At 39.8% G+C, this 25,862-nt stretch overlaps 1 protein-coding gene across 8 annotated transcripts in view; it reads left to right on the forward strand.

Annotated features, from left to right (window-relative positions):
• The window catches only part of UTRN (utrophin), a 519,130-nt gene that overhangs the window by 97,775 nt on the left and 395,493 nt on the right, over positions 1 to 25,862 (forward strand). For all 8 annotated transcript variants that reach the window (XM_045499918.1, XM_045499921.1, XM_045499919.1 and 5 more), the window contains one exon: positions 11,035 to 11,096. In XM_045499918.1, coding sequence (XP_045355874.1) covers positions 11,035 to 11,096 — 62 coding nt within the window. The remainder of the gene's footprint in view (positions 1 to 11,034; positions 11,097 to 25,862) is intronic.

Genomic DNA, 25,862 nt, shown 5'->3' on the forward strand with positions numbered 1-25,862 from the left:
CGGAAGGACGTGAAGGTTTTGGTTGAATTGAATGCAGCAGTATTCCAGGGCTGTGCCGTGCGGTGTGATGGCTGCTGTGCACTTGAACTGTGACCAGTCCGAGTGTAGATGTGCTATAAATGTAAAATACACACCAGATTTCACAAAATGTAGTAAGAAAAAGAGAGTGTAAAGTATCAGTAGTTTAAAAAATGTTGAGTATAGGGGCGCCTGGGTGGCTCAGTCGGTTAAGCGACCAACTTTGGCTCAGGTCATGATCTCACGGTCCGTGAGTTTGAGCCCCGCGTCAGGCTCTGTGCTGACAGCTCAGAGCCTGGAGCCTGCTTCGGATTCTGTGTCTCCCTCTCTCTCTGACCCTCCCCCGTTCATGCTCTGTCTCTCTCTGTCTCAAAAATAAATAAACATTAAAAAAAAATATTGAGTATATGTCAAAATGATAATATTTTGCTTGTATATAGGGTAAAGAACACATATTACTAAATTAATTTTCCCTCCTTTTTTTAAGGCTACTAGAAAATTAAAAATTAAAAATTTTTGTATTGTATAGCTTGCATTGGCCTTTAAAAGATTTTTTTTTTTTTTAGTTTTTATTTATTTTTGAGAGAGAGAGAGAGAGACAGACAGAATGCAAGTGGGGGAGTAACAGGGACTGGAGACACAGAATCTGAAGCAGGCTCCAGGCTCCGAGCTGTCAGCACACAGCCCGATGCGGGGCTCGAACTCGTGATCAGTGAATTCATGACCTGAGTTGGAGTCGGGTGCTCAACGGACTGAGCTACCCACCCCTATAGCTTGCATTGTTCTAAAGAGCAGTGCTGATTTAGAGAGAGGATTTAGTTAGACTTACAGTCAGCATTAGGCAAGTAGGATCATCGCATCCAATGATTGAACACAGGGCCCTGAGGGATTGAGCTTCCTAGACATACTAGATTTTTATTTATTTTTAAAAAGTTTTTATTTACTTTGAGACACGGAGGGAGAGAGGGAGAGAGAGAGAGAGAGAGAGCGCGCGCATGAGTGGGGGAGGTGCAGAGAGAGACGGGGAGAGAGAGAGAGAATCCCAAGCAGGCTCTGCATTGCCAGTGTGGAGCTGATGCGGGGCTCGAACCCACGAACTGGGAGATCATGACTTGAGCTGAAATCAAGAGTTGGACACTTAACTGACTGAGCCACCCAGGTGACCCCTACATTTTAATTTTTAATCAGTAGTGGGACAGGTCTGTAAAATATTTTGGCCAGTCCACATTTATTGAATAACACAAAACTCACCGGTTGGAGAGAGTGTTTCTAACCTATTAATTACGCCAATTATCGAGCACAGTAAAAGCACATTTCTCACGTTCATTAAATTAATTAGCAAAGTCTCTGGTGTTAATGGTGATGAAGATAACATAGCTTTGTAGTGGCCACCTCCAGGGTTTAGCCTTTCTAATTAAATTACAGCTTACCTTGTCTGGAGTTCTTATCCTAGGCTGGGATAGCACGAAGCCCCCCAGAGGTTTACATGCTGGAATATGCATGCTCACCCGTGGCCAGCTTTTCCTGTGGTTAAGCCTCTCCTTTACCATCTTTCCTTTCTGGACTTCCCTCCTCAACTTTACAGAAGAAAGACATACCACTCATCCTCTCCAAATCTTACTGGGCTTCATTACTGCATTACTATGCCAAACGAGAGTACAGTATTAGAATGCAAAGTAAAGGGCACTCCTTTAAGAATTATTAAAATGGTCAGTGCCTTACTGCTTCCAGAAGCAAGGTTTTGTGCCTGCCTGCCATCTATCCATCCATCCATCCATCCATCCATCCATCCATCCATCTATCCATCCATCATTCCAGAATGAGAATTTTGATGTGAGCTGTTGCCCGTTTGCCCTGGAGACACATGTGAACATGGTGTTTAAATAGAAAACTAAAGTCAAACTTCCTTTGTCAGAAAGTCAGTCTGATTAGTTTGACAATGAGGTCTAGTTTTACCAATTAGGTAGTAGAGACATTTTCTAATAATTGCACGAGCTAAATTTGTGGCTCCTTAACAATGTGCTGGATATGATATCTTTTTAACTATTTAGATTTACCGTACATATTAATTGTCAACCTAAAAAATGTACATGGGAATTCTTTTAGGGGTTCATGAATAAAAATGTTTGAACACTCTGACTTTAACACAGGCACAGGATCATACTTGCTATGTTGAAATCTTTTAAAGTATATTGTAGACATCATACAGGAAGTTTTAAGTAGAGAAAGAAAAGGTGCGGAAAGGCACGCCAGAAGAGAAGTGGTAAAAAGAGAGACTCAAATCATGTTGCGATTGCTTGAGGATGACCACACCCTTGCAACCAGGTGGGCTTTGTGGCTGAGAATTCCAAAATGGTGATCTCAGCCAAGACAGGTCCAGGGAGGAGTGTTGGAAAAGAATATGCAGGGAGGCAAGAGGGAGGGAAGTTTGGATGTTTAAGAAAACAAGATGGGTGGAAGGAGGTGGTTAATGAAAATTAAGAGGAGAGGAAGAGGGGAAGAGTCTCAGCCCCCAGGATTCTCCAAATGAAGGACTCTAGTCAAGAAGGCTGGTAGTTCTGGGCATTTTGGGAATGTTCATTCTGGACTCTAAGGTTGTCTAGACTTCTGCAAGTCTAATCTTGATGAGCTGAAGAGAGTTTTTCTCTGGTTCTGGAATTCCTTGAGGTCACATCGCTCTTTGGGGGTACCTGGGGACTCTTCTGGCATGACCGAATTAAAAGGCAACTCTCAAGCTTCCATGAATTGTTGTCTGGTCTTCATCTCCCTCAAGGTGCTTATATAGACGCTGAAACACACAGAACTAAATGGAAGGAGTTCCAGAGAGGGAAGCCAGACAGTACTGCCACAGCTTTTAATTCATTGGGGTTGTTGGCTTCAGAATGCCTACAATGCTCATTCACTGATTATTTATTGCTCACTGCTTTTCAGTATATATTTTTGTCTGACTGTAGTGACCCAAAGTTCTAATTATAGAAGACACATGGTCTCCAGTTAAAGTTTTTCTGCCTCAGTTCTATAGAAAATAATAGCATTCCTACAGAGAAGTGTGAGGTCATATTTGGGTGCTGCAAGCATTTTTTTCTTTTTCTTTCTTTCTTTTTTTTTTTTTTTTTTTTTTTTTTGGATTTTTCCCCACGATTTTTTGTTTGAGAAATACTATTTATTGGATATTTTTGTTTTATTATATGGATTTATTAGGAATCTAAAAATGAATCTACCAGACTCTCTTAGATTCCTCATACTGTGGGGGAAATGAGTAATTAAAGTCAGAAAATCACTATGTGAATATTTAGCAGTCTTGAAAGGACATGGTTTTGCTCCTATTTTAGAGAGTAGAACTTGTCATGACCAAGTTTGAAGTCAGATCACTGGAATGTTTTTTCCATTCAAGAATTTTTTCCCCCATTCTCATGAACACTCATTTGCATGGATTTTCCTATATCTTGAGATATATGTTTATGAAGATTTCTGTAGACTGTAGAACCTAATAGATCTTTAACTGGAATAAAGTGAGGGATTGAATTTCACGGATACTTTGTTTTAAAAAATCTAGCTTTTTAATCACTAAAATTACTAAAAGAATTAGTTTTCTATTGACTTTTCATGACAGTGACTCATCATCATTATGACTCACTCAGCTCTTCCTAAATAACCTCTCCTTGTACTATGACATTTCAAGTGATTTTAATAAAACTCCTTCACTGCCGGGATGAAAGTCCAAAGTGAAGCGTTTGTATTTGAAGCTTACAATTTCTGCCCCCATAAATTGAGTGCTTATTTTTTGCATTTGCAACACATATATCTAAGATGTGAAGAGTTTTGCCAAAAGGTATTTCCAGAGAGAGTTTCAAACCATTCTGGATGCCTGTAAATCTTACACAGTCTTTGGGTTGACTTGAGCAGCTCTAGAAAGTGAAAGTAGGAAGACATTTCCTCCTGTATTTAACAAACTTGAATTCATCAAGTAGAAAGTAGGTAAGAGGTAAATAATCTAAAAGTAGAAGATGCTCAGGAATTATTGGTTATATCTAATTTTGAAAATACAATCTTTGGAGAATAGATTAATCGTTTTGCAGTAGTTTGGGGATGAAACGCAAAAGTGCTATCTCTGTACTCCAGTGACTTTGGAGTAGCATGCTGTTGAACTTGGGCTACTTCAGAAAGTCTTCAGGATATCTCTGAGTTTGTGGGTTTTGCTTGGTAGTTTTTGCATTTTCAAAATGCAGTCTTCTGATCAGCCTCATTAGTCATTAGAGAAATGCAAACCAAATCATGGCATACCACTTCACACCTACTAGGATGGCTCTAATTAAAAAAAAGGAAAATAAATGTTAGTGAGGATGTAGAGAAGATGAAATCTCTGTGCATTGCTGATAGGAGTGTAAAATGGTGCAGCTGCTATGGAAAACAGTTCCCGTAGAAGACAGTTTCTCAAAAATCTAAACGTAGAGTCACCAAATAGAATCACCACATGACCCAGCAATTCCAATCCTAGGCATGGACCCAAGGGAACGGAACGCAGGGACTTGGACAGATACTTGCACGCCACTTTTCATCGTGGCTTTACTCATGATAGCCAAAAGGTAGAAACAACCCAGTTGTCTATGAACAGATGAATGGATGTGGCATAGATGTATGGCATATGTGTGGCATATACATACAAGGGGATATTATTCAGCCATAAAAAGAGATGAGATTCTGACACATGCTACAACATGGATGATCCTTGAAAACATTATGCTACGTAAAATAAGCCAGACACAAAAGGACAGATACTGTATGATTCTGCTTATATGAAATATCTGCAAGAGGCAAATGCATTCAGAGAGAAAGAAGATTAGGGGTTACCAGGGAGGAGGGGGAATGGGAAGATTATTGAACTTTATTTATTTATTTATTAATAAATTTTATTTTATTTTATTTTATTTTATTTTATTTTATTTTATTTTATTTATTATAAAGTAGGCTCCACATGCAATGTGGGGCTTGAACCCATGACCCCAAGATCAAGTGTCACATGTTCTACTAACTCAGCCAGCCAGGTGCCCCTGTGAATGGGAGAATTATTGCTTAATGGTTATAAAGTTTCTATTTGGGCAGATGAAAAAGTTTTGGACGTAGTGGTGATGGTCACACAACACTGTAAATGTAATTAATGTCACTGGATTGTATACTTTAATATGGTTAAAGTGGCAAGCTTTATTTTGTATGTATTTCACCACAACTTAAAAAATTTACTAATGTAACACACCAAAAACCTTTGAATTATAGACTTTACATGGATGAATTGCACAGTATGTGAATTATATCTGAATAAAGATGTTAAAAAAGTTTTGCAAGCAGGATAAAGGGGCATGAATTCTGAGTTGATCTCTGGTACCACCTCAGTGTGTGTTGACATGGCTAAGCTTGTAGCATGTCTAGTTTCAGGATGGGGTTTGATCAGGTGCTCTTTTTATGTACTTTCCTGCTCTTAAATGCTGTGATTCTGTGATAGTAAGATGGGTAGTTTGGGTGGGTTAGGTTGGTTTCTCTGCTGAAACAAACATTTTCCTCCAATGCTAAAAATGACAGAAATCCTAAATACAGTGCGGGTGGGGCTGTGGACTTTCGGGAATCAAAGGCTTCCAGAATTGCCATGGGTTTGGGAGCAGAGTGAATGGGTCATGCTAGCAGAGCATGTGTTTGCTTAAAGAGGTTGCTTTTCAAAGAATCTATATTTCCTTTTTTTCCTTAAGTTTATTTATCTAGAGGGGAGGGGAGAGGGTCAGAGAGAAAGGAGAGAGAGAATCCCAAACAGGCTCTGTGCTGTCAGTGTGGAGCCCAAAGTGGGGCTTGATCTCATGAACCGTGAGATCATGACCTGAGCTGAAATCAAGAGTCAGATGCTTAACCAACTGAGCCAGTCAGGTGCCCCAAGAATCTATATTTTCTTAAAAAAACATTTTTGAGCATGTATTTCTAACTCTGTACTCATCTTTTTATGGGTATAAACAGTTTTCAGGACTGAAAACTTTCTAATGTTTGGATTATTTTAGAATTACTCCTTTAACATTGTATGTGAAAACCCTCTGTGTTTTCTCATAGATATGCAATTATGTTTAATTAAATATGCTCTTTTTTGCTAGGGATTTAATCTGAGCCTTTTCTTATTCTGTCTAGAATGCCCTTCTTCTTCTTCTTCTTCTTCTTCTTCTTCTTCTTCTTCTTCTTCTTCTTTTTCTTCTTCAATGTTTATTTACTTTTGAGAAAGAGGCATGAGCAGAGTGGAGGAGGGGCAGAGAGAGGGAGACACAGAATCTGAAGCAGGCTCCAAGCTCTGAGCTGTCAGCACAGAGCACGACATGGGGCTTGAACTCACAGACTGAGAGATCACGACCTGAACCAAAGTTGGACGCTCAACCAACTGAGCCACCCAGGTGCCCCAAGAATGCCCTTCATCTTTGCATGAACCAGACTTCATCTGTCCTCCAAGATATATTTTAAATGTCTTTTTCCCCGCCATGAAACTCTGACTTCTGCATACTTGAAGTTCATTGACTGAACACAGACTCAGGAGTTTGTGGGACCTCGTTCCGTTTGTGACTGTCACTTACAAAGTGGGTGGTGCTGGGCAATTCATTGAACTTTTGTCCCTGGATCACAGGCTTCTTATGTGAAACGTGGGGTTGTTTTCCCGTTATTCTCACTTCACCCATCCCCACATCTCCTAAAGAGGCCATCGACTTGTTTTTTGCTTTTTATAGAGTGAAGCGAAAGTCTGTTTCAAATGCAGTTTTTAAAAAGCTTTAATAACTTCAAAGTGTAAATGTGATAAATTTACAAAGATAACATGTGAAATGTTAATTATCTAAACTTCTCAATATACTTAGGTAATTCTGACAGTTTTGAAAAGCACATGTTAAGGGTTTTTTTCAGGCCCTCTGAGGGCGTCAGATTTTGAAACAAATTTGGAGTCGACACAGTCTGATTGAGAGCAGTCTGTCTTCTCTTGTCTCTGTGTGTTTACACAGTTGTAATCTTTGTCAGATTATTCATAATATTTACATATTTCCATGTGCTGTTGTCATGCATATTGTTTCAATAAGTGAATTGATCGTGTCCAGAGGCCGATAAAGTGGGTGTGAGACAACGACAGAGCTCACTGAGCCTTGGTAGTGGGTTTCTTTGGGCTTCATTAAATAAATGCACTACCCAGAAAAAGTAGAAGTGGGAGTGTGGTCTGAAATGCTTTCATTGCTTTCGAAATAATCTCTTCTGCTAATGAGAAACTGGCTTTCTAGGGCGAGTTGCATTTCATGAGAGGCTTTAATAAAGCCAATCCAAGTTTTAAATCATCCAGGAAGACATTTCTCTTTTGGCTTAAAGTCTAGGGACTTCTTTTCTCAATAGCTGCATTTTATGGAACTCACGTTATTGCCAGCCAATTGGACACTCTTCAGTTGCTTTGAAAGATGTACCGGGGATAATGCTTTCTCTCTAATAGTAGTCGAATTTTAATGGTGGTATACATGTGTGTTTCCATAAGGGAAACAAGTCCTAATTTTTCCGCCACCTTTCCAGTTTAGGATTTAAATTGAGATTTGTTGCTATATTCTGCTGAAAGAAGTTTTGATACGCATTTGAGCTGGTGAAGTGAAAAAAATATTGCAAGCCAGTTTCCTGGAAGATTTATCAGGCAGTTTTGTTGATGTTTCTTGCTTCACTTCTCTTACCCATCACAGAAATAAAATTCCAGGCTAGGCAGCAGCAAAGGCCCTTGGATCTGTGTGAGCATGTCAAAAGCATTTTAAGAAGAGCAAAATATTTTAGAGGAAGAATTTGGAAAATCAGCCTTAAGGGATTTAACACATTTTTCTTCTCCTAATTCAGTCCCGTGTTTGTCCCTGTAAGGGAAGAAAGGTCATTAATGGATAAGATTTGCTAAGCTCCAAAAGACTTTCAGAAACTAAAGGTTTTCTTGAATACAAATCTAAAGAAAATGCTTGTTTGGAAACTGGAATGAATGTATTTAGAGTGTAAATTATACTAACTTATTTATATAAAATAGTCCTGTTCTATGTAAGATTGTGTTGTCCATTTGCATGTTTTTATTTTGGAGAAATTTAATGACGGATTGGCTTGATAATGGACAGCTGAACAACTTCGAGACTTTGGAAGTTTTGTATACATTTCTAGGAGGGCCAAAATGATCGATCAGAAATGCATGGCTGAGATCTTCAGTTGTCTTGCTACCACTTTGCTAGCATATTTTCAACTCCCAGAGCAGGACCTGGGCTGGGATTGTCACCTTAATTGTTGTGGTGCAGAGGGCAGTTCTCTAGTAAGTGTTCCAAATTTGTTACATTTTAATCTCATAATTTAAAAGCTACAGTCTAATTCTAGTTCTTTTACTGAATTCCTCTCTAGTAGAAAATAAGGGGTGTGTGTGTGTGTGTACGTGTGTGTGTGTGTGTGTGATTGAAAAAGGGGGAAATGTGAACTAAAAGCCTTATTAATATATGAACTTCTTCCTTCCCTTTTTTAACTGTATCAGGAAAATGAATACAGATGAGTGTTTATATAAATTTGGGAGTATTTTTGAAATGTTTGGATGCTGGATAATTTTTCTTTACAACCTCATACTTTATTTCATATTGGTTACTTAGACTCATATTCAAACTTTGATTTGACCAAAAGATCAAATATATTATAGAAACATTAACTTATTTTTATAAACATCTCCATATGGCAGGAGTCTATTTTTAGAATTTGATTTCATTTTTTATGTGATAAAGTTGAAAAATCTTACTTATCATTTGGTAAGGTGTGGACACTCATTTCTTTGTCCAGTGTATATCTGTAGAGGAACCTGTGAAGTATTAAATATTTTAATATGGTTTTGAAAATAAGAAGGTTAAGTGCTCAGGAAAGAGGATAAGGGAAAACGGTATTTATTAATATTAATCCCTTAGAATTTTCCCCATTTTTATGGCAAAAGTATTTGAAGTTGTAAAATGTAATGAAATTAGGAGAATTTAATATTTGTGACTTTTATATGTATTTTTGTTAAGAGCCTGGTGGAATCATTTGTATGTTAAAATTCACAAAAATAAATCCAAAGGTTAATGGGATAAATAGTTAGATTTTCTCAGTGCTCTGAACACTGATATTTAACATTATATTCCTCTTGACGGGGCTAGTATAGTGCTCACTGCAGGTTGATGTATGTGGCTACCTTATATTCTGCGTATAATCTCAGTTCTGTCCCTCTTGGGCGTGATTGCAAGGTGGGGGCATTCAGAGTGTGTAAGCAAGTCCTCTTGGTTAATAAATGGCTTATATGTGGCATTGATCGATGGTAGAAAGCCTGAAATCAGGTCTGATGCTGACTGCATTGTCCTTTCTGGAAGGAAGGCCACCTCGCAGTGCAATTAACATCAAGAAGGTTCTGAGACAACAGTTTTGTTTTTCATCCAGTTGCTCCCTTTGTGTCTCAGAGTCAGTCTCCAATTACCTTTATGGATGTGTAAAAATGCAGTCGTTCCTGGAGCTGCTGCTACGGTATTTATTTCAGGAATGACCTTTTAATTGCAAACTCTCCTTCCAGAAGAGGGTAAGGACCAGAGATATCACAGACTTGGTGAAGTAGTGGCTGAACTTCTAATGACGCTGTTAGGGATGAGTGGGGAGGTCTGTGTTGAAGGCAGCCCTTTGAAACTGATGCACAGAGGGCAGAGCATACTTGGGCCTCTGTGTTCTTATTTTGCTGTTATGATGTGGGAGGCAGCCTGGCAGTATGGATGGAACCGGGACAGGCAGTGTATTTATGCAGACAGGCAGAACCGCAGCTTTCTACGCTCTTCCAGATACTCCTGAGGCAGCTTTCAGAACCAGTTAGAGATTGTTAATGTGCTGTGCTGTAGGCTTTAAGCCAACAGTGACTTGCTGGTTGTAATAGAGAACGGGGCTGGGGGGGGGGGGTTGGGGGGTGGGCAATAGAAGAGTATATGATTAGGAGTAACCGAAAGGGTAAAATGGATATTTATCTGCCATATTTACATGTATTCTGTAGTAATAATTATAGCAATAACGATAACAAAGAGCTCGATGCCAGCTCTTTGCTAAATATTCTCCAGTCATATTCACCAATCTTTACAATGCCCTTGCAAGCTGGGTGGTGTTTATTATCTCTATTTTACAAGTGAGAACTCTGAGGAGAGGAGGCATTGTAATGACTTACCCAAGGTCACACACAAAGTGGACTGGGATACGGAGGCCTATTGTGTTCTGTAGCCCATGTATCAAATGGTTTCCTTGTACTTAACTAAATCACGCTGCTTATCTTCAAGAAGTTCAAGATACTGTAGCTTTTAAGGTCAATTTTTATTTCTTCTGGCTTGGAAGATGAATTTGTAATCAAAACCAAAGTTGATCATTTTCTAAAACACGGCTCTGATTTCTCTACTTGTAAAATACGGAGGTGGTATTTATAGATCAAGATCATTAAAACCTTGTCATGTCAGTCTTACTACAGGAAAACAGCTTGTGGAATAAGTAACCTTATACTAGTTTTTGTTCTGGAGGGCGTAGGACCTTGTATGAAAAGGAAGAAGATCATGAGTGTCTTTGTTTTTAGTGGATAACTTCGATTTTTGTTTGGGACATGCTGATGTCTTTATCTTGCTGAAATTATACTTAGAGAAAATGCAGCAGAAAGTATTACGTATAACAGGGTGAAAGTGAAGTGCTGGTTCTGTCCCACACATGTGGATTTAATGGTTGGCGGTGATATCCCCAGGCTTAGGGATGGACGGGAGGGCCAGCTCCCTGGGGAAGGTGCCTGACCCTGCCTCTGCTGCAGGCATTAGCCAACTCCGTCAGCCATCATCTTTCTTAGCTGTGGATCATTGTGCCTCATGAACTACTAATAGGACTGCTATTTTAAACTCTTCCTGATGGGGATGATTGTATTTGGTACTCTAAAGGTACAAACTTTCATTCTTTTCCCTTCTCTCCTTTTCCCTCCCACAGATGAACACAATGATGTGCAGAAGAAAACTTTCACCAAATGGATTAACGCTCGGTTTTCAAAGGTAACAGAGACTTTCAAACACTTTATGGTGATTCAAATGCCTCTTTCTGATTGATGGAGTTTGGTTGGAAGTACAGTGAATTTTGCCATGAAATGTGACCTAACCCTAGAAGTCTTCTGAGTATGCGGATACATTTATACTTTCTTTATTTATACTTTCTTTATTCTCTTCTCCAATATGTTTAAGATTTAATGGTGTAAACACCTTCATGGTAATAAACAGCTCTTTATTTTTACCTGGCATTCTCCAGATATATGGCAATAGTTTGCTGCTTTTGATGCTGTGAATCCTGGGTACGTTTAGGAAATGAATATATCATTGGGCAAATTTTGTGTTCATTTCGCTAGACAGAAGATGATTTCACTTTGCCTGGTTAAAATCAAATTATTATTCAGGCAGCTTTTCTACCCTGTGCAGAAATGCTTAGGGGTTTTTAATACCTGTGGATGTGGCTAATAGTGTTTATCTGCATTGTGGTCCCCCCCGCCCCCGTTTTTTTTTTTTTTTTTTTTTTTTTGGTGAACTTCTTCACTTCTTTCCCCAGGGATCCACTCTTTCTCAGCATTTCTAATCACTTGGAACATAATCCGTGTTTTGAGCGATATTCCTTTTAGGGGCAAAGCAAACTGAAAGAGAAATTGGCAGTGCTGTTTTCAAACTTGTAATTATCCATTGGTTATTAACATTGGAACTTGGTCCTCTAAGTTTGAAGTGGGAGGAAAATTTTCAGGACAGCATGATAGAAAGATGAGTAACAAAGGTTTCTTGGAGAAACATAATCATGGTCTTTTAAATAGTCAGAAAACTACTTTATTATTATTTTTAAGAGGCAGGGAAAGAGAGAGAGAGAGAGAGAGAGGAGAGAGAGAATGCATACCTGTGGGGTAGGGGCAGAAGGAGAAAGACTCCCAGATAGGCTCCACACTCAGTGCAGAGCCCAGCTCGGGGCTCAATTCCACAATCCTGAGATCATGACCCGAGCTGAAATAAAGAGTCAGATGCTCAACCGACTGAGCCACCCAGGCACCCCAAAAGCCACTTTAATTAAGAGTTATTATTTTCAAACTCTTCTCTTTGAGAAGATTGCAGAGGTCAGGACCATAAACATTGGTATTTCTTTGAGGCGAGGTGAGAATGTTTTAGATTACTTTTAGTAGCAGCAGGGTTTGAAAATTGTTCCACATCCCAAATTACGGGTGATTATTTGATTGCAAGTGTTTTCTTTGGTTTTGCAAGTTTGTGTTGAGGGATGTTTTTATTTTGCCTCTGAGAACGTAAGGGTTGTGAAAACTGACTTTGACAGAAGGATCAAGAATATAGAAGTGCTTGCATAACTGGTGGTTTTATGTGTAGGATTATGCCAGAGCAGACACAGGTGTTTTGGGGGAAATTTTAACTTGTTCTGTTTAGAGTCATAGGTAAGTAACATCCTGGGCACTTTGGATTTGGCATTATTCAAAGCTTTTGAAGTAGCCATCTACATGTGACCATGTTCTGAGTAACATAGTTACAGCAACTGAGAGAGTCTGGATGTGAGATACTTTATTCCACTGGTTTTATGAGTGGCCAGGTACGTAAGATCATCTACCCTGATTGTTATTGAGGATGGTATGGTCATTTCTAGGTGGAGCAAGTTAAGCAGACCTACTTTTTAGCAGCTTAATAAAGTCATTGGGAAAGAATTACCGTAGAGCTGATTTTAAATATCGTTTGAAAGCATCGTAGTCTTGATAAACCTGTGTTTGGGGGACATTTGAAACGGGGCAAATTACTTTTGCCCCTAGTTACAAGAATGGAGAGAAACAGTGCAATAGGGCATGGGAAGGTGGAGGGTAGGAGAATAGAGGCGACAATCGAGAAAGAAGAATTGAACATGTTTAACTTGATGGGTATCGCCACGAATTTGGCTCCGGCAAGATAGCACCTCGGCCGTGTGGGACAGACTGTTGAATGGGAGCATCTCCCAGTAGATCTGCTTAATCTCCAGGCCCAGAGCCATCAGTGATGCAAGGCTGGCACCAAAGCTGTACCTTGTACCCCGTGTGGCCGAAGTACTCCTTCTCTAAACTTTAAAACTTTCCTCACTGCAGTTACTGTCCCTTGACTTTTTCTCCATTGGACAGTTCTCAGTGTCTTTTGAGCATTTGGCTCATGTATCTGAATTTTCTCAAGAAATAGCTTAGTGTTTATCACTGGTCATTAACATCTTTAAAAAGACCTGAAATGAGGCTAAGTCGAGTACTACCAGAATTGTTTACTTAATGAACTTGATCTTTAAATTTGTACATTTATAATGTGTATATTATTCTGTAATATTAAGTGAGGGTTTTAAGCCCCATGTAAATTATTTGCCCCAGGAAGGTTGTAATTATTGCCAGGATGGTGAAGAGACCAGGTAATTATTATCATTTTTAACATTTTTAACATTTTAACAGTTTCAGTTATGTAAACTGACACAGAAGCTAAACGCTTATTTTGTTTGGAGAAAAAGTATCAAAAGGAGAGCTGACCCTGGGAACATTTCCTTTCAGATGACTTCTAGTAAGAAATCAAAGTAGAAGGAAAATTTGATGGTTCTAGAACACACTTACCAAAGGAATGGTGAATATTTGGATATAAAAAGACAGAGGGTTCATGGCAGTGGCATTGAACTTCATCCACATTTTTGCTTTCCTCCGGCTGTCTTAAGTCCATAAATCAGATTGCTTCCACACTGGTGATCAGGAAAGGGAATAGCAAATTTCTAGGCTGGGAGATTTCCAAAGACTCCCCATACAGCTTAATTCCACTGTGCTGGGAGAAGGTGGTTATTTGGGCATTGTGTCACTAGGTAATCCAGAGGCTTGCATGAGGAAAAAAAAAAGTCCTGTTGAAGAGAATGAATTTGATTTCATTTATTTCTTATCCATGTCCTTTGGTATATTGTGAAGTTTAAAATAGAATTATTGATTGAGTCTGCTGCTTCCCTGCAGCACGAGTCTCTTTCCAGAGCAGTAGAGCCCTTGTGTTGAAAAATGCAAACAGACACTTGACAGCATCATCTGCCATTTAGGAATTTATTTTGAATTCTATCCCTGGATATTTCCCTCATGGTCCTCCCCCCAGCCCATCTCAAACACCAACTCTTGTTGATTCTACTACCTACATATATTCAAAATGTCTACTTCCCTCCATCTTATTTTAAAAAAAATTTTTAAACATTTATTTATTTTTGAGAGTGAGAGAGACAGAGCATGAGCAGGGGAGGGGCAGAGAGAGAGAGAGAGAGAGAGAGAGAGAGACAGACAGACAGACAGACAGAATCCGAAGCAGGCTCCAGACTCCGAGCTGTCAGCACAGAGCCCGATGCGGGGCTCGAACCCACAAGCCGTGAGATCATGACCTGAGCTGAAGTCGGATGCTCAACCGACTGAGCCACCCAGGCGCCCCTCCCTCCATCTTTTTGACACCACTTTTTGCCAACTCACTATTATCTGAGTTAGGAAAAAACGTGAAAGACTTTAAGATGGGTTGAAAGATTAGTAGGAGTCCTGTCAGCTCAGACATCTGGCTCATTGCCTTCCCTTATCTTTGAGCTACTCTGCAACTCTGAGAGTTGTAGAAAACAGATAATAATACGAACGATTCTTATCCATAAAAATGCAAAGTAGGTGGAATGCAATTGATTACTATTCCTTGAATAGACCTGTTTTTGCATCTATTGCAAATTTATTTCCACTTTCCTTTATTGCATGTAAACAACATGTGGTCTTTTGAATTCTCCTTTGAACTGGTTATAACACCATACTGGTTCTCTCGTTAATTAATGAGTTGAAGCCTTTGACACATGTTGATATTACACGTGCATGAGAGTCATGATTTTACGGTTTTTTGAAAATTATCCCTGAACATGTTGTCATAATCTGCCAGCTGGTTCTACCTTGCCAGGCTTCGCCTTATCCATTCCCTTCCTTCTACTTTCTACAGAGTAGCAGGAGTGATCTTCAAGTGTAAGCCTGAATGCCCTTTTCTCTTCAGCTAAATCTTTCAGTGGCTGTCCATTGTTCTTACTTGGCGTTTAAGACCCTAAATCGTTGAGCCTTCCAATTTACTCCTGATTGCATTTCGCTTCACTCTCTCTTCCTCTTTATGCTCTGGCCATTGCGATGAGCCTTCTCATGGCCTCTACCCTGGCTCCTTCCTTCATCGTTTCCTGGCCAACTCCTCTTATTTCTTGCCTGAGCTTAAATGTCATTTCCCGAGGGACACCTTTTCGGAGCTTCCAGACTAGGGTAGATATGTTCCGTACTCTTAAAGCATTATCCTTTGATGCACTTATCATAATTGTATTTTAAATAGTTACATCTGAGAATATTTGCTTCTCCTCTCTGAGATAGTGGTTTGCTCTGTGGGTGCAGGGATTGCCTGTTTTGTTCACTGGCACCACTTCTGGCGTTTAAAAAGCACCCAGTGAGTGTTTATAGACTTAACAGATTAGTGAATAACAATGGCAGAAACATACTAAAATGCCTAATACTTTATATCCATAAACCAGTTGGAGGTGGTTATATTGGAAAGAGGTAGGAGTATAGAATTGAGTGCAAAATAGCATAAATTGTGTCATTTCATGGATATGAATACATTTTGCTGCATTTACTCACAAAAATAGACAAACAAACCTAGCTATGCAATTTCCTTATTTACCTGTTTTTTGGAGTTGTGCTGGAAAGATTGTTAAATCACCATTTGGATTTATACATATGATTCTCACATTTGCTGCATAGGATTCTTCAAATAGAATCCTCCTATTAAATTTGGTGATGAAAAATGAGATTTAAAACCTAAAATCAGCTCAATTCATTCCTTGATAAGGGATTTGGTAAAGAGCTTGAGAATATTGCGTAATACGGATCTAAAACCATCCTGTGATTTTTTTTCACTATATAAAGAAATATGATAGCTAAGACAGCATTCACTATAAATATATATTCTTTTTGCTGAAAATCCTTGTTAATATGTTACAGAGATATGCTTTGGAGTTTGGGAATCCTGAGAAGTCACATAGCATAGAATAACTTATGGCTGTTGGATTTGGAAAAGTTATGAAGGGCTCACAAGAAAATGATTATCTAAAGGAGCTAAGAGTTAGGAAATTTAACACTTGTTCCTGGATGTGCTGCTCATTTATTTATGACCTCAGGCAAATTATTAGCCAATTTTTCCAGGTCACTTGGTTTTTATTCCTTTAGCTATAAAACACACTTGATCATAATTACTTGCCTCATATTGTGCAGAAATATTGAGGCATTATTGTGAAACATTATAGGAGATTGCAATTACTTAGGAATGCTAAATTAAGACCCTCTCAGGTAATCCTAACTTGTGGTACCCCTGGTCTGTGCTACACATATATTTTAGAACAGAAATGGAAAAAAAGCATTGGCTCATTAAACCCACTTTATTCCATTGTCTGGTGGGTAAAGCTTGAGTGTTTTGTTCCTTCTAATTTTAAAAGCCTCTGGTTTGTTAGGGGGCCCGGTCTCCCTGGGGAGGCAGCGATGGCCTCATTGCTTCACCGCTGGGAACTTTTTTCTGCCGCCCAGCCTGCATTTTCTTTGGCTGACTTTCAGAGCTGCTCATCTGGCAGAGCTGAGACGTACAAATTGCAGAAGCTCTTTTATCAGTTTGGTGAGGTGATTCTCAAACGTGGTTTAACAAATAAAGGTTAGGCAGAGAATATGCAGACTTAAAAATGCTGAACTTCAGTTTGGGCAGATTTCTGCCTTTCCCTTTTCGAAGACAAAGAAGTGCAAAGTTTTCATATACATCACAAAATTCCAAATTTGAAATTTAAATTGATGGAGCATAAACGAGGAAGTCCCTGAAGTGCTTTTTTTTTTTTTTTTTCTTATTGTCGATTTCAACATGGAGAGCTATTCAAATGTGTTCCTTTTGGAGAAAGTTGGACTTTGCTTTTAGCGTCCCATTGCTTTCTACTGTTTTCATGTTGGAAGTTGATGGTCACAAAAATGAGAGTGGGAAAAGGTGTGTAGGGAGCTTTGTAGAAGATGGGGCAATAAAAGCAGTCTGCAGAAGTTGGGTCCTCTTTTCAGTCTTGTGAAGGAGATGGTACGGGCTTCCTGGGTGCTGTATCGGTTCACCTACAGTAGAGATCTGAGCTTTGCAAGTTAGGCCCTGAGTTCACCGTTGATTTATTTTCCTGACCATGAGTATGGCAAGTCAACTAATTGTTTTAGGTGCCATAACCATTCAACTGTTCCTTAGGAAGTTTTGATTTGTATTTACTCACCAATACCTTTAAAAAGCAAACGATAAAACACACTCTGTATTCCTAAACAGTTCCAAGCCGTGTTTTGGCTATGGAACTTACATAAGTTTGGTTTTGTTGTTGTTTGCTTTCATTCAATTTGATACCTTTTGTTTGTTTTGGTTCTAAACATTATACTTGCAACATGACTTTCACTTGGTTACTGTGGTTAAAGTAAAAAAAAAGTTGTTTAGTAGGCTGTGTTTTATGGTTTGTACATATTGAGTACTTAATAAATGATTTGGACTGAGCCTATTAATGTTTGTAAGTGTTAAGCAAATTTGATGATATATGCTGAGTCTGTAACTGATGCTCAATTTTGAGATGGATTGGCTCAGGAAAATGCCTTTTCACCCATTACCTGGAAAGGGGGGAGCAGAGCCACATACCTTGTGCTTTTCCACTCAGCCTGTGTGACCCCACCATCTCCACCTTCAGAGATGGGCTCTGATTGGTGCAGGGGTGGTAGGCCTGGGCCAGTGTAGGCTGGAGAGCTCTCAGGAGAGGATTGTTGAAGAGATGGTGGTTTTTGGGGAAAGAAGCTCTTTCTGTTAAACAGCTAGGAGACACTGGACCTATTTTCAGCTGTCCCTAGCCTTAGGAAGCCATTAGGTCCAGTTGCTCCACGTAGCCACCCGCCAACTATGAGTGGAGGCAGATCGGGTTGGGTGGGGGTAGTTGATGCTGTTAATTTTGCTTTTACCATCTGTTGCGGAAATTAAAAAAAAAAATCCTGCCAACAAAAAGACCTCTATTCGATATAGAATACAGAGCACACAGAATTTATTTTCGGGTATTTCTATCAGATTTGGTGAATGTAGGCAGTTGGTGAAAAACTGGAAGGTCTGGACAGAATTTCACACATTATGTAGTGAAGTTGAAGAAGGAATGATGAACACTTACCTCCTGGAGAGAAAAATGGATGCACCTTGTCTGGGCCTCTGTCTGCCTCCTAAGAGAGTCGATTACTTTGAGGTCATTGTTATCTTGCATTGGAAAACTGGAGATGGGGGTTTATCTAATTCCTCACTAAAAGGTTGGTCCGGTTGTGTTTTTAGGGAGACACCCTAAGGGGATGGAAAGGGCAGGTCAGTTGCCTCTCCTTGATTACACAGAGGAAATGTCATTTCATTTACCTTTATATTATCACTATCAATACCGTAACTAATACCTTGCTCTCGTCCCATGGTACCCTGTCTTTTGAGGAACTGCATTCTGCAAACATTTCCCCTGCTTTGCCAGTTGTGCATATCTGGAATGAACTGTATTGTTACAGACCTTGCCTGGTATGCACGTGGAGTGGGTTTATTCAGCCCACAGACCTCACCCGGTTGTTTGTCCATGGAGTATGCACTTGGCCCTGCACCTGGCTGCCAGCTGTGTGAGCCTCACGCGTGGTTCCCTATCATCCCGGTTTATCAGCTCCCTCAGTTTGCTTGCTTACCCAAGATCAAGGTAAAAATTCTGTTACATGCTGTGTGACTTCTGATTCTCTGAAAGATATTAGGTGGGTTAGCTTGTGTTTTATAGTATTTTGTAGTTTTTAAGGCAAACACACATTCATTGCTTTGATTCCTATGTGAACACTGCAGAAGGCATTGCTCTGCAGTTAATTGTCCCTTGTGTGTTTACCTGAGCCATGTTTCTCCAGTCTCTCACTCTTCTTCCTTTCCTCCCCTCCCTCCCTCCTTCCAAGCAAGCTTCTAAATGGAATCTTCTTCAGTTCTTAAGAACTTGTGCTGACCACCTTGAATTCTTCAAAAGAATGGCCAAGTGCCATGTGTTCACTGATTCCTTAAGTGACCATAGAATGTCTGGCTGGTTTTCTTTTGCAAGGTGTTTAAAGACCTCATTAGGCATTTCACTGCACTCATTTTGTTCTTACTCTTTTCAGCCCAAAGCAATAGTGCTTTCATTCTTTCCCCGTGGGGTGGAATCAAAAAGTTGATATTGACCATCATATGGTCTTCATTTCATTGGTGAAGCTATAACTTTAAAATTGTGATGAACCTATATTTATCACGTTGCTTAATCTTGCGTAGAGATCCCATTCTTTGTTTTGGTCTATTATTTAACGTATGCAGTAATAATAATACAAGAATCATAATGGCACAAAAATTAGGTGATAGAAGAAACCCAAAGAAAATATTCTTCAACTCCTTTATTTCTTTTTAAAGTTTCATTTATTTTGAGAGAAAGAGGAAGTGCAAATGGGGGAAGGGCAGAGAGAGAGGTAGAGAGAGAGAATCCCAAGCAGGCTCTGCACTGCCAGAGTAGACTCCAACGCGGGCCCCCACCCCACGAACCATGAGATCACCACCTGAGCCGAAGTTTGTCACTCAACTGACTGAGCCACCCAGTGGTTCTATAACTGCTTTTAATTCGACTGCCAAGAGAAAAACTATAACGTTTTTGTTATAAAATGCTTTAAAAAGTATATTTGTACGTAAACATAATTAGCCAAAATGGCATTGCTCTTGGGGCTCACTCATGTACTTACTGACTTTTAAGAAAATGAAGAATTATTGGGGGCACCTGGGTGGCTCAGTTGCTTGAGCGCCCTACTTTGGCTCAGGTCATGGTCTTGCGGTTCGTGAGTTCAAGCCTCCACATCTGGCTCACTGCGGGCAGCATCAGTGCAGAACCTGCTTTAGATCCTCTGCCCCCCTCTCTGCCCCTCCACTGCTTGTGCTCTCCCCCAGAATAAATAAATACTAAAAAAAAAAGAAAATGAAGAATTACAAGAGCCAAAAGGGTGCTACGCTTGTATCAGTGCTGAGATTTGCAATTCATAAGTGAAAGAGTCTGGTTTTAAAAATATTAAAAGAGGGACACCTGGGTGGCTCCGTCGGCTAGGCGTCTGACTTTGGCTCAGGACATGATCTCATGGTTCATGGGTTTGAGCCCCATGTTGGGCTCTGTGCTGACAGCTCAGAGCCCAGAGCCTGCTTTAGATTCTGTGTCTCCCTCTTGTTCTGCCCCTCCCTGGCTTGTGCGCTCGTGCTCTCTCTCTCTCCTTCAAAAATAAACGTAAAAAATTTAAAAAATGTTAAAAGAAAAATTAAATTGCTTATTTCTTATTGAATTTTGAAAATAATCAACCCCTTGCCCCAAACAATCAAAAACCTAAAACAATAAAAAAAAAAAAAAAAAAGAGAGAGATGCTAAAGCTTGCAGTATGTTATCAGAGGTTGGGGACATCAGATTCCCCTGAGATTAATCAGAGAAGAATGCAAGAACATTGTGGTATATATGCTATAGATGCGTATGTGGATGTGTGTGCGTCCATGTGTATGGTGCACACGTGCATGCACACACATGCAGTACCCAGTGGAGATAGTAACTGAATTGCATAGGCTGCCTCAAATCCCGATTTGAAAATAGGGAGCATAAATAAATCACAGAATAGGCAAACAGTGTCAAAGGGCTCAAGTTTATTATTTGTAAGATACCGTATCAGATATGTTAGTTGTGAAAGCATTTAAAAACTTATGTTTTCGCTCATCTCCTTATTATACTCAGTTGTAACTTGATTATTTATAATGAGATTAGGGCAGTCATAGGACAGGTTCTGTGTGTGTACTGTATCTGTTACTTGGTACGAATTTGGCAGCTTATGAGTTCCTGCTAATGTGCTCAGCATGCCGTGTTGCTACTGGTTTTGTTAACATCTCGGTTCTGAAGGCCTTGAAGACAAGGCCTGCATTTGTCAGCCGTGGGTGGTTGGGTGGTCAGTGGAAGAAATGGAAAATCCGAGTCCCATTTCTACCTCTGGTTGGTTTGCTATCGGTATAAAGAACTAGCACTTTGTTCTCATAAGAACTCCCAACTACACTTTCTAAGGTTTACTTTCTTATTCAATATTTGGCAGATCTTTATTCCCATTGCCACTCCTACTATTGGTGAAAAACTTGACCTTTATGATGGAAATAACTGTTTTGGGAGTACTGAAGAAGGGGGAGAGTAAGCCAGTGTCAGCTTAGAGAGAAGGTGGGGACCCAATCACAGAGGATCTTTTACTTGGAGTCTGGATTGTCTTTGCCCATAATGGAGCCCTTTGCCTGTAGTTAGAGTTATTCTGGCTCTAATGCAGAGGCAGAGGGATCAGTTAGCCTTGTCCTAGAGGCACGAATCGGAGTGGGAGCCGTGATGACAGGGAGAGGTGGTTTTGGAGCGTGTGTTTGGAAGTAGGTGAAGTGGGGAGTGAGTGGAAAAAGTAGAATCTGAAATGACTTCTTCGTGTTTTGGTTTGAGCCAGAATAATGTCTGCTGGTGTTTTGTATTCAGTCATGTTCCCTAGTCTTTGGATGGTGTGGTGTGGTGTGGTGTGGTGTGGTGTGGTGTGTGTGTGTGTGTGTGTGTGTGTGTGTGTAAATGTGCGTGTGGCTCCTTTCCACAGACTTGATCACTCTTGCAGAGGACTCACTGTTGACTAAACTTACCTCTCACCTGCACGCAGCTATCCCTATGCACAGGTTGCTACTCAGTCGCCCTATGACTTGGTATGCCTGTGGACACAAATTGTTTATCTGCACCATGTTTTAGGAGACTGAAAATAACAGGAGATTACACAGGTAAACTCAGATTTCCAGTTTCTTTTGAAAAGCCCAAAGTCCTGCCAACAATGGGCTGGGATTCCTCCATGGCCACTGGTGGCTGGAAATGAGCTCTAGCTGTTGCCTTCAGCCTTTGGGCTGATTCTCCGGGTGTGAAGGAGCCCATCAGGTTTGCTTCATGCCGTTGTACCGTCACAAGTGTCTGTCAGTATTCGTAACCACTGTTCTTCCACAGACCCGGCTTGTCCTCATGCGTTGTGATGACAGTTTGCTTGTATCCTCTGACACTTTTAAATCCAGAAGAGTCTGTGTCCCAGCTGCTGATATTAATACTGGTCCCTCTTGTCACACTGGCAGGGTTAGAGCTGGCATCCGGAAAATGCACAGAAGTCTAAGGCGAAAGGGTTGAAGGAGGGGGTGGCCAGGACTGGTCACCTATGACATCGTCACCCTCTGCACTCATATTGCCTTTTCAGTATTTAAGACTAAATGTGACCCGTGGCTTATCTGCCCCCCAAGTTCAAGATTGTGCATTTGTACTGTTTTGTGTTTATTGGAAAACTATGAGAACCCTCTCTTGTGAATGGGGAGAGCGGCCTGAACTTGGCATTTCTGCAGGGCCAAGCACAAAGAACGTATTCACCAAATATTTGTCTGATTGAGTTATTAAGCTGTATTCTTTCTGTCAGAGAAGTCTCTGCAAATCTGTCTTTGCAAAGAACTAAAAATCTAAATAAGAGGTTGACTGTCAGGATGAATCAGTTTTTAATTTTATTCAATGATGACTTCTGACATTTCCAAACAGTTTCCCAGGGTGGACCCCATATTGAGAGCCTGTGATAGGAAGGCACAGATATGCTTTAAAGTTGTGTGCTTGGGAAAAAATCATCTTCATTTGGAGTTCATTTAAATATGATATATATTTTGTTGCTCTCTTTGGGAAGTCATTAAATACAACTCCCGCTATTCTGCCCCCATCAATGAAATATTTCCTTCCATAAATGTCAAAGTCTGGTGCCTTTGTCATTTTGGTGGCAGTTTGGCAAAGACTTGTGGATTTGGAACCAGATTTTGTAGTATTAGATCCCGGTTCTGCCTCTCACCTGTCACATCACCCCTGTTTTGGTTTTCCTGCTTTAAAATACTATTATCAAGAAATAACTAATACATGTAAATAACACATCTAAATCTCTATAAATCTCTTAGAATGTATCTAAGTGGTTGCTATAACTATGTCTAAGAACATTTCATATTTCCAGTGTCTGTTTTTGTATGGCCCACAAGCTAAGAATGGTTTTTGCATTTTTTAGGTGGTAGCAAAACATAAAGAATATTTCACAACACGTGGACATTATAGGAGATTCAAATTTCAGAGTCTACAAATAACGTTTTATTGGAAGATGGTCATCATTATGATTGGCTCATTTGTTTCTGTATTGTCTGGGATGCCTTCATATTACAACAGGATTGAGTAGTTTTGGTAGAGACCACCTGGCCAACATTGCGTAAACTAGGTACTCTCTGGGCCTTTACAATAGAAATTTTCTGGCCCCTGCTTATAGGGCACAAAGTACTGATTCACATATGTATAGGGTGTAAGTGGAACTTGCTCTTTGGCATAGGCTTGTTCTTTCCATTTGTTTATGAGACACTCCTAAGTTGTATTTGTCATGAATGTGTAGTATTTTGTGGTGACTGGCCATGTGTATGGTGAGTGTGGGTATGTGCTTTCTGTGTAAGTTTTGAACCACAGTTTTGGATTTGTATGAGCCTAGGTACCTTTCTTTACTCTTTATCCAATGAGGAGATTCATAGGCTGTATTTCCCCCTCTTTGGCCATCTTACAGGTGTGGTCCTTCTGAGGACACCCAATGGGTATATACACTGATAATGCCATTACTGGGTTGGGGTGGGAGAGTACTAGAGAAAGAGACACCGCAAAAACCATATTTCTTCCTGATCGCCATCAATATTCATCTGAAATTGGGAAATAGAATGAAGAATTTGAGTTACTGTTCCTGTAGGGTTTTGTTTGTTTTTGTTCTTAAAGAAAGTGAAGGCATTGGTTCTACTGTATGAATGACTGACTTCCAGAAAGATAGGGCTGTGTCTCCATCATGTGTGTTTCAAAACAATGCTCCACAGGGAGGTTTTCTCAAGGTTTGTTGCTCAGGAAATGAATGAACTAGACAAGTGAGAGAGGAAAGGAGTGTCTCATCTAGAAAAATTAATGCTACTTCTTAGGCTTTCTACTTTGCCATTGAGCAACAGTGGGGCTTAGGGAAGAATCTAGGGAGTTTTCTGGTGAATTATGGCTTGTCTCATGGTACATACCTACAGCACAGTGTGGCGTGCTCTTGTATATCTTGTTCATTATTTTGGAATGGGATGTAACCTTACAGGCCATCATACTAGAAGATCTTTATGAATTGATACTAACGTGTACTCAGGTTCAGAATCTGCTTTTACATGCCTGCCTGGAAATGAATTATTTGTTTTATTCATCCATTTAGATATTGTTGAAACTTTATGGCACTTTTATGACAGTAGAAACACTGAAGTGATGTTTCTAATATGAATGATAGTATCAACCATTTATTGAACATCTGTCATCTTAGTTTTTAACAGATGAGCAAATAGATGTGCAAAGGCTAAGTTAAAGGCTTTTTGTCAGTGAGGTCATCGATGGATGGACACTCATAATTATTTGTCATATATTTATATTTACTTTATATTATGCTGGTTTATGTTATTTTATTTATTTATTTGAAAATGGATAGTGGATTTGAGAAGACCTTACTTCACTGCACTTGTTATCAGTAAGTTTTTAAAAATACAATGTATTGTCAAGTTGGCTAACATACAGTGTATACAGATGCTCTTGGTTTTGGGGGTAGATTCCTGTGATTCATCGCTTACATATAACACCCCGTGTTCATCCCAACAAGTGCTCTCCTCAATGCCTGTCAGCAACTTTTCCCTCTCCCTCACCCCGCTCCCCATCAACCCTCAGTTTGTTCTCTGTATTTAAGAGTCTCTTATGGTTTGCCTCCCTCCCTCTCTGTTTGTAACTATTTTTTTCCCCTTCCCTTCCCCCATGGTCTTCTGTTAAGTTTCTCAAGTTCCACATATGAGTGAAAACATAAGTCTTTCTCTGACTGACCTATTTCACTTAGCATAATACCCTCCAGTTCCATCCACATTGCTACAAATGGCAGGATTTCATTCTTTCTCATTGCCAAATAGTATTCCATTGTATGTATAAACCACATCTTCTGTATCCATTCATCAGTTGATGGACATTTAGGCTCTTTCCATAATTTGGCTATTGTTGAAAGTGCTGCTATAAACATTGGGGTACAAGTGCCCCTATGCATCAGCACTCCTGTATCCTTTGGATAAATTCCTAGGCACTAATAATGAAACACCAGAAAGAGAAATCAAGAAATCGATCCCATTTACAAGAACCGTATGGTTCTTGCATCAAGAACCATAAAATACCTAGGAATAAACCTGACCAAAGATGTAAAAGATCTGTGTGCTGAAAACTATCGGTAGTTTTTAAGATTTTTTTTTTATCCTAGATAATCCCTCTTTGTTGCTCCCATGAGTTTCACCTATATTCCTGTGTCTTGCTGTAAGATCAGAGTTACGCATCTATCCCTGAAAGAGCATCTGTTTGTTTGGTGGCTAGTTCTCTGAAGTGTACTTTTGCTGGTTCAGAGAGGAGGAAGGTAAGAAAGAGGTAGCAGATGATGAGGCCCCTTCTCCCTTTTGCTTTTACTGATAGCAGGTGGGAAGTCAAAATGTGCAAGGAGCTCTCCCTTGCTCTGCCTCCTGCAGTATCACCTCTGGTCCCTTGGGCCGTAACTCCCACATAGTGTATATCAGTTATTGTGACTG

The sequence above is a fragment of the Leopardus geoffroyi genome, chromosome B2, assembly GCF_018350155.1.
Source record: "Leopardus geoffroyi isolate Oge1 chromosome B2, O.geoffroyi_Oge1_pat1.0, whole genome shotgun sequence".
In the NCBI taxonomy this organism is placed as follows: domain Eukaryota; kingdom Metazoa; phylum Chordata; class Mammalia; order Carnivora; family Felidae; genus Leopardus; species Leopardus geoffroyi.